At 57.2% G+C, this 9,372-nt stretch overlaps 1 protein-coding gene across 9 annotated transcripts in view; it reads right to left on the reverse strand.

Annotated features, from left to right (window-relative positions):
- PDE2A (phosphodiesterase 2A) overlaps positions 1–9,372 on the reverse strand; it is a 103,224-nt gene that overhangs the window by 17,368 nt on the left and 76,484 nt on the right. For 8 of the 9 annotated variants that reach the window (XM_024753334.1, XM_024753331.1, XM_024753332.1 and 5 more), the window contains 2 exons: positions 4,115–4,224; positions 3,300–3,355 (listed from right to left, as the gene is read on the reverse strand). In XM_024753334.1, coding sequence (XP_024609102.1) covers positions 3,300–3,355; positions 4,115–4,224 — 166 coding nt within the window. Of the gene's footprint in view, positions 1–3,299; positions 3,356–4,114; positions 4,225–9,372 lie in introns of those variants that run through there. The other variant, XM_024753335.1, reaches the window with a different exon arrangement.

The following is a 9,372-nucleotide window of genomic DNA, read 5'->3' on the forward strand; positions in this document are numbered from 1 at the left end:
CACACACACACACACACACACGGTGCAGTCACAGGCTCGAAGACATCCACGCGCCCACACCCACAGTGACTGCCATCCACACGTGCACATTCATACCCGTTAACACGATACTTGAGTTCACATACCCGAGAGCCACGCACACGCTTCTGCCCGCATCCCCAGCCGATATGCAAGCACAATCACCAGCACACACACGGCTCCCTTCTCACCAACAGGACATACTCTCGCACCTGCTCTTGCTAACCAGGGGGCGGGTCTGGGGCCCAGTGGGAGCACTCAAGAGTGGGCACTGGAGCTGCAGAGAAGGTTGAAAGCCCAGCACAGCTCCCACCCCCCACCCTCACCAAGTTCACCGTGGCTAATGGACACCACACCCCCATGTAAGGATCTGGTGCGCTGGCACAGCTCGGGGGAAGAGTGGGCGCAAATCACACATCAAATGCCTGAGACCAAGGGCTGCCTGCTCCTCAGAGGGACTTATTATCCCATAATTGAAGAACAGAGCCAAAGACTCTTTCCACACGAAGAATCCGCAGCTAAGGCACCTTGACCTGCGAGCTGCAGAGTCCCAGAGCTCAGCCAGGCAGCCCTGCACAGGACAGCATATTCCTCAGAGAGCCCTCCGCTGACCCCATCTCTATCAGGCCCCAACAGTCCTTGCAGGGCCTGCTGGTTTCCTTGCTAGCACTTGCCATCATTTGCAATTCTCTCTTTATTTTGTTCACTCGTTTAATGTCCAGCATGCCCACCCCTCCAGACTGTACGGTCTGTGAAAGCAGGGCCCGTCTGGTCTGTCTCGGTCATTGCTGCTGTGTTTGAAGCACCAGTGCACAGTGCCTGGTGGTGCTCAAGAAATATGCTTTCAATTGATGGCTGGGTGAGTGGATGGATGGAGGGATGATGAATACAAGAGCAGAGACTCAGAGAGGGGAATGGGGCTTGTTGAGGAAGGAGCTGGTGAGTCAGCCCTCCCAAGAGATCTGTCCTGTGGCACCCCCTTTCCCCCTCTAGACCCTCAGTCCTCAGGATCTGGCAACAGCTGGGAGGTCTGGGGCTGCCTATGCTGCCTCTCAGAGGATGTGAGATCCTGTGGCCCCAGGAGCATGGGGGTGGAGCAGCAGGACGGGATCCATCAGATGTGTGGGGAGGGGGTGTCCCTCAGAAGAACATTTCTACTTGAGTAGGAAGGCTCAGGCTTGGAGGAGAGGCAGATGGCAAACAATCCAAATACCTTTCAAGAGCTCTTCACTGCCCAGAGTATTTGAGAAGGTGAGGGGACAGTAATCGGGAGCTTCTCTTGGCAGCCAAAGCCACAGGTAGCATCTTGCTCACCAGCATGCACCCCCCCTTCTCAGCCTTGCCGGGATCACACTCTTCCCCCAGCACTCCACCACCCTGCCTCTGCTCATGCTGGGCCCTCTGCTGAGAATATCCGTCTCCTTCTTCTCTGCCTGTTCAGCCCCTACCTGTGTCCCAAAGTCCCACTCAAATGCTGTCTGCGCTGTGAGGCACCTCCTGGTGCTCCAGCCTCTGCCACTAGAGCTCCTGCTGGCTGCATTCTTTCATTTGGCCAGTGGTGGTCTGAAGGTGACCCTGCCTTCCCCCAGACTGAGCTTCTAGAAGGCAGAAATGGGTCCGACTCCTATCTCTGCCCCAGCACCTGTCCTGGGACAGGGCCCAGAGCAGAGTTTTGCTAGGGTGGGGTAAGTTCAACTGATCTGACCCTTCGTCTTCCCAACACACACACGCCTTTCCTACCCCCAGGAGAAGGCTGAAGCCTGGACTCCCGGCCAGACCTCAGCCACGGTGAACAATGGTCACAATGACCATCCTCCTGCCCACAAGACAACCTTCCAAGCATCTTCCCATTGCAGGGGCTGCTTCCTTACTGACCCAGCCCTCGCAGCCCCAGCACAGGAAGTCCTTCTAGGAACCTGGCACCCCCAGACCCCTTTCCGTCAACAGAGGTGCGCGACCGAGTCACTGCCTACCACGGCGCACCTCTGCACAGTGAGGGCACGAATGCAGTCCTCCTCCAAGCCACCAGCTCTGGTACAGACTGGGACCAAAGGAGGGAGCGAAGCTGCGCTGAGAACGCGGTGCCAACAGCAGATCCGTTCCCTTCAGGGAACAGAAGCTGGGGGTGGGGGAGCAGCTTTCGGGAGAAACCAAGGGGGCCGCATCCCCCTCAATCAGGCAGATGGGGCGCCGAGGAGACCAAGCCAAGTAAGTATCCCTTCCTTCCTCTCCTCTCCCCGGCCGCCCCCCACGCCCACCGCCCTCCCCCGCCAGCAGCTGGGGAAAGGTCAGGCGCCTCGGAAACCTTTAATTCCGTTTTAATGAGGTTGGGAGGAGTCCCCCCCCCCACCCCGCCCACGCCACGGGCGCACCGAGACCGGCTCATTTATCTGTCCGCGCCCCTGCTTGGAGTGGCAGCCACCTCCGCGGAAGTCGATCCCCAGTGAGGGCGATTTGGGGGCGCTAACCCTTCGATTCTTAGGACTGGACAAAGATTTTGAGCACCCACTTCCACACGGGAGGAGAGACTGGAAGAACCTCAGAACCCGGACTCCGCAAAGCTCGGCCAACCCCACGGGGGAGCCCAAAGCGGGGAGCTCCGCGAGAGAGCAGCAGGGGGGCGCCCTGGCCCGATTGCCCGCCCAACTCCCCCCACTTAGGGTTCCCCCCTTCCAGCTGAGGCCCCTGCCCCTCTGTCACCCAGCTCAGGAAGCCCGCCCCCGTTGCCTGCCGTCTGTCCCAGCCTCGGACATAGGTCTGGCTGGGGCTGGGTGCCTTCCCAGGAGCCCTGCCCCGTGGGCCTTCTCTCCTCAAGCCGCCTAGCTCCAGCGACCCCAATCTCTGACTGACTTTCCCACACTGGCTCTGTCGGTGTCATATCTGCCCATCCCTCCTCAGTCCTTTCCCACCTCGCTGCATTCATGCCCTCTTGGGACACTGCCCCCAACCCATCCTGGAGGATACCAAAGAGGAAGTAGGGTCAGGGCTGTTTCAAGGGCTCCGTGGTGGTAAGAGTCCAGATAGGGCTTGTACATCCTTCCGCAAGTTGCTGACTGGGCCCGCGGCTTCATTCTGCCCATTCAAGGTGGGGCAGAGGGCTCCTCCCAGGCTCCTCCCAGATCCCCATTTTCCCCAGCTCCAGCCCAGCATGCTACTCTCAACACACACACACACACACACACACACACACACACACACCCCAGTGGGGCTCCATCCAGTGCTCTCTCCCTTGCTCCCTCCCCTGCTCTCCTCTCCCCCATCCTACCCACAACTGCTCTTACCAAGATGACTGCTGCCACAGCCCCGGCCTCCTTGTCCACCAGCGGTATGACCAGCACTGAGGGGGAGAGGGCAATGAGGTGGTCCTGCGGGGCCAGTGAGGCTCAGAGATACTGAGCCAGGACCCAGGGAGGGAGACAAAGACACAGACAGACAGACAGAGGCCAGGACAGAGACACAGAGAGACCCAGAGACCCGGAGAGACAGAGAGATGGGTCTTGAGGCAGTGAAAACAATGACCACAGCAACGACCCCTGCATAGAAGGAAACCCCCTCACTTGACAACTTTCTCGTGATCCTCCCAGCAACCCTGGGACGGAGGGAGGCAGGTAAGGCTGAGCACCCCTATTTTACAGATTGGGAAACTGAGGTCCAGAAAGGGGAAGTGACTTGCCCAAGATCACACAGCAAGTCAGGTCTCCTGACTCCCAGTCTTGTACACTTTCCACATCGAGACAGAGGACAGAGACCTAGAGAGACTGAGACACGAGGCAGAGAGACATGGCGGACAGGGGGCATGGAGAGGAAGAGAAAGAAAAACAGACAGTGACAGAGAGAGCATGACAACTACAGCCCATCTGACAACTACAGCCCATCTATCAACCAGCACAAGCAACACCCCATCAAGGTAGGTTCTGTTGTTCCCATTTTACAGATCAGGAAATTGAGGCTCAGAGAGGTTAATAGCACAACAGAGAGAGAATTAGATGGCAGGTGTGCTAGAGACACAGAGCAAGAGAAAGAAGGAGACGGAGAGATGCAGACAGGGACAGGGGCCACAGTCCCTCCCTGCCCCTGCCCAGCTCCCAGCCCTTACCTTGGGTGTCAGGAGCCAGTGGAGCCACCAGCCTGGCCAAGGGCTTCCCAGGCATGTCCGAGGGGCCCAGTCCATTGCAGCCCAGCCGCTTCCGGGAGATCACAGCCTCTCTGAAAAGAGGATATGATTCTACCTCTCAGTCCCTGGATCAAAGAGGAACAGGCCCCAGCCTGGGGACACACAGTGGGCTGAACCCTGCACATCTGAGAGGATCTGGACAAGTTGACCCACTGCAGGGTGGATATGAGGAGGGCAAAAATAAAAGTCTCGGACCCTAACCCTCCCCTCCCCATGTAGAGAAGCAGGCAGCTACAGTCTGGCCTCTGGTGCCTCCTGCTGGTAGATATGGAGAAGGCACCTTCAGGATCTCTCACAAATCCCCCAGAGCAAGTAAAGCCAAGGCTCAGAGCTAGGCTGTCTGGGTTAAATCCTGCCACAGCTACTACGTGATCTCGGGCAAGTGACCTAACCTCTCTGAGCCCCCCAGGGAGAACTAGGGTGAAGAGAGTAGAATCCTAAGCATCAGCATCCTCAGGAAAGCAGTTCAGAGCAACTTCTGGTGTCGGCACAGGAAGGGGACTCCAGGAGTTTACTGGGCAATGCACGTCCAAGCAACTTACACAGAGGAACTCAGAATTCGCAGTGATCCTGTGGATTAAATATTACCATCCTTTCCATTTTTCAGGTGGAGAAACTAGGGTGCTGAGTGGTTAAGTAACCTGTCCAAGGTCCCACAGCTAGTAAGTGGTAGAGCCAGGATTTGAACCCAGGCATTTGGCCCCAGAGCCCATACTCCTGACCAGTACACTTGAGTCTTCCTAAAGACCTGAGGGGGTTGAGCCTCCAACAGGGACTGGCATGAATGTCGAGGAGGCAAAGGGCATAGGTGTGATGGGGGGGCAGGGGGAGGTGGGAACTGAGACAGGGGAGGCTGCAGTAGGAGGAAGAATGAGTTTCTCTCTGGTCTCACCACACATCCCACCCCCACTCCCACCCCATCCCCGCCTCTGGCTCTTCCTGCTTAATTAAGCGCCTGATTTTTCACCAAATGCCACTCCCTAATGATTAATTGTCCTGGGTTCTTCATCCCTCATGCTGCCTCCACTTAATTGTGTTTGTAGGAACTGCCTGGCCTGGAGAGAAGAGAGGCTTGGGGGCCTAGGACTCTGGTGTGTGCATGTGGGGTCACTCAGGGTAGCCCAGCAAAGGTCAAGTGAGGAAAAGAGAGGGGACAGCCTGCAAGTCACCAGATCAGGAGGTCACAGCAGCTAGAGAAATCGAGGACCAAAGAGGTTGAATGCCTCAGTCAAGGTCACGCAACATTCTGAACCCAGCCGGTTCACTCCTGGCTCCTTGGTTCAGAATCTACAATAACCAGTGGTGCCTCCCACCTTCCAGCCCTCACACCTAAACCTTTAGGCTCCTGGAGGGCTGGGCTCCAGTTCTGAGCTGTCCAACTGTGCCAGTCACCCTAGGAAAGAATAGGGAGCTAGGGTGGCAGGAGGCAACAGCAGCCACATTTCCTGGTGACTAAGTCGATAAAGGCTGGGGCTTCGTGGAGGCAGGGGGCTGGCCTTATTGACCTTCAGCCAAACCCCTTCTAGTGGACCCCACCCAGTCACTTGGCCTTGGACAATCTGGTTACTGGGCAGCCACAAGGTGGCGCTGGTCCCTGCGCTGCTGGTCAGTAAGCGCTGCAGCTACATCTCACTAATCCTTGACTCCTCTCTTCCCACCCCCAGACCGTGGGCTGCCTTGGCCTCTCCCCTCCTCCTCCCGGGACGCTGATGTAGGAATTGCCCTCAGCCTTTCTTCTCTTCTGCACAGAACTCCTCTGTGCTCGTGGCCTCATGACTCTCCAGCACCCCCATCTCTTAAGCTCTAGACCCCAGATACCCAAAGGCCTCCTGGAGGCCTGCCCTGGGTGTCCCTGAAGTTGCCAGAGGCCCCAAGGCCCGACTGGAACGTATCGTCTCCACCACTTCCCCTGAAGTAGCACAGCCATCCACCGGGCCCCCTGCGGCTTGTCCACAAACCGTCCCCTGCTCTCCATTCCCAAGCCACTGCCCAGCTCAAACAGAGATACCTCTCCCCTGAACCTGCAGCAGCCTCTCCCCTCGCCTCCTGCCTCCTGTCGGGTCCCTTAAATCCATTCCCCCCAACCAGAGCCAGGGCAAGTGTTCTCAACTAAAATACTTATGGGAACTTTCTACTTAAAGTCATTCCACATAGTGGTTATTTATTCCAGAGTCCTTCTGGGTCAGGTTCCTTACTGAGGACTAAGAAGAGGAGGAGTGGTGTGGTGCGGGGAATGATGTACAGACCCACACTTGAGCGCAGGGACAAGGGCTCTGAGAAGGGAAGGAAGAGTGGGCCCCAGCCTACCCAGGTGCAGGACAGAAGTGGGGTCAGGGAAGGCTTCCTGGAGGAGGAGATGCCTGAGTTGAGTCCTAGAGGACAAGCAGAGCAGACAGGAAAGGATGTGCAGGCAGAGGGAACTGCATGGGCAAAGGCTCAGAGGAAAGAAAGAATGTGTGTCTGCTGGATGATCCAACAGCAAGGAGGCTGCTGTGGCCAGACAACAGGCAACAAGGCTGGAGACAGCCAGGGCCCTGAGGAGCTGGGCTTGATCCTGAGGACAGTGGGAGCCCTGAGAGGGACTTGAGCAGGAAAAGGTGAAGGTCAGGTTCAGTTTCAGGCTGATCGTGCTGGCTGCTGAGTAAAACTCTCACTGGAGAGGGAGAATCTGAGAGACAGAAACCGGGTCTCAGTGAGGGCCCCATAGTCTCAGCGGTCCCTGGACAGCAGAGGAGAGGCTGGGCTGGGGCAGGTCAACCTTGACTGGGTCTGATCTTCCACCAAGCACTGGGGCCTCCAAGGATCCTCCATCCTCAGGAGTCCCCACACCCTGGCACCAGGCCATGCTCACCTCAACCCACTCCTATATGAGCCCTTTTCCTCTGCCTCACCCTTCCCAGAACCGTTGTCTCCCTAGGGGTTTCAAAGATATCGGAAGGGGGAGGGGACTCCGAGGCTGTGTCTCCCCCACCCAGTTGGGGCTGGGGGTGTCATCTACTGCTCACATCCCCTATGACTTCTCCTCAACTCAGAGCCCCTGCTCTGCCTCCTCTCCCCTCCTGAAGGCCCCCTCCCCTGCCAGGATGATGTTGGGGGGTGAACCTTGATGCTGGGGTCGGCCCCGCCAAAGCCCAGGGCCCGCTCCCCAGACTGAAGGCTAGTGACTCAGCCCTGGGTGCCTGGGTGGTCGTGGCTGCCCCAGTGAAGATAAAGACAGATGGGCACAAAGTGGGGAGATGGAACGGGTGTGGACTTTATGACAGTTCCATCCCTTTAACAACTATTTGCTTAGTGGAGAGTAGAGTCAATGGCCTGGAAAGAGTGCCAGGCCCTCTTCCACTCCTCTGAACCCCTTCTTAGGTGGGGACCCCTCCTCTTGACTGAGCCGCCCCCCACTCCAGGGGCCTCAACCTCACTCTCACCCTTTCATCTCTCTTGGAGACAAATTATGATTCAGGCCAAGACCCCGGACCCTCCTCTCTCGCTCCCTCTCCCTCTCCCAGAATGTGAGACTCCAGAGATGGGAAAAGACTGTTCTCTGTGTCCCTTGAGACAAATCAGAGGGACAGACAGATTCTGCAGTGATTGGTGACCAGGTCAGCTCTGAGGAAGAAATTTCTCGAGGTTGGGCCCTGGGCCCCCCAAATGGTAGCAGAAGGAGACCAACAGCTGGGGCCGGTGTGGGCGGTATCTCCGTTGCAGCCTGAAAGGCCCCAGATTTCACTGCACTCAGCAGCAAATAACCAGAGGCTTTAAGATGGCAGGAGACACAATGAGAAGAGGAAGGCAGCAGGGCTGGGGACTGCAATAGGCTGGGAGATTGGGGCAGCAAGATGAGTGAGGCGAAGGCTTCCAAGAAGCCTCTCACCCAGGCAGCCCTCCAGGATTCTCTCCCTCCAGCCCTGAAGCCCCCTTGCAGCCCTCAGGGTTCATAGTGGGACCATCCCTCAGACATCACACTGTCCCATCTTATCACCACGCAGAAGCATAGACTGAGGCCCAGAGAGAGTGCATGAGATTGTGATTGCAGCCATGTTGTCCTAGCTCCCAGCCCAGGGTTCTTCTCGTGGACAGACCCATCCCTGAGGGAGGCTACCAAGACTCAGACACCTTTTCTGAAAACTGGATCCTCCTTAGTGCCGGGGATCTACAGAGCAGGCCTCCTAGCAGCCCTCTGGCTGGGCCGTGGCAGAGAAGGGAAATGGCCTGGTAGAGATGGAAAAGGTACAGGGAAGGGCTTTGCAGGGGAGGAAAGAGCACGAACCAAGCACAAGGAGGCAGGGAATCTAAAACACACTTGGGGGTGAAACGGCATCCGTGAGCTCACGGAGGGGTACGGGGCAGTGGCAGGAGAGGCTGGGTAGCTAATGGGGCCTCCCCACACCACCCTGGGCCCTTATCTGTCTTTATGATCCACCTCTACTTCACACCTGCTGCTGTTTGCCAGCCCTGCCGGCCCTCCAGGGCTGCCTGGAGGAGTGCCCCCTCCACTGGGGCATGGCCAGAGCTCAGGCTCCACCTCAGCCTGGGGCTGCTGCCTGGTCTCCTGATGGGGCCAGAGCCACAGAGGTCACCTCTGGAAGGACCCTGGTAGGGAAGTAATTTTCTCAAGGTCACCCAGTGAGTATATGTGTTGGGACTTGGGGGTGGAAAGCAGTCAGCAATCATTAAGCTCCTACTGTGTGCTGGCATGGGGTTAAGCCCTGGGCAGCTATAATCTCATTAAGCTAATAGACAGGGCCCACTGTTAGCTCCATTCCATAGATAAGAGAACAGGTTTGGAAGGGGATACGGTGGGGCAGGGATGGGGCCGGGCTAGAATCCAGGCCTGTCTGACTGCCATTCAAGTGCTCTTGCCTCTTCCACAAACCTCAGTCTCAGCCTGAGCCGAGGAGGTGGGCTCAGCACCAGACACACGGTGGGTGTGTGGGTGGGCAGAGCACAGATTTCAGAGGAGAGGACTGGCCTGAACCTTCACCCCCAATGCCTGCTGGTGGGACGTCCCACTGCCTCACCCCTCTTGCCCCCTCACCTGCCTCACCTCCTCAGCCTCCTGGGATTTCTGAGCCCAATCTCCCAGCAGGCCTCCCCATTTCCACTCAACTCTGGGTTAATTGCATTGGAACATTCACTTTCAATTGCTTTTTTTTTTTTTTTTTTTTTTTTTTTTTTCCAAAAGG

Source organism: Neophocaena asiaeorientalis, unplaced genomic scaffold (genome assembly GCF_003031525.2).
Source record: "Neophocaena asiaeorientalis asiaeorientalis breed wild unplaced genomic scaffold, Neophocaena_asiaeorientalis_V1.1 scaffold618, whole genome shotgun sequence".
Taxonomy (NCBI): domain Eukaryota; kingdom Metazoa; phylum Chordata; class Mammalia; order Artiodactyla; family Phocoenidae; genus Neophocaena; species Neophocaena asiaeorientalis.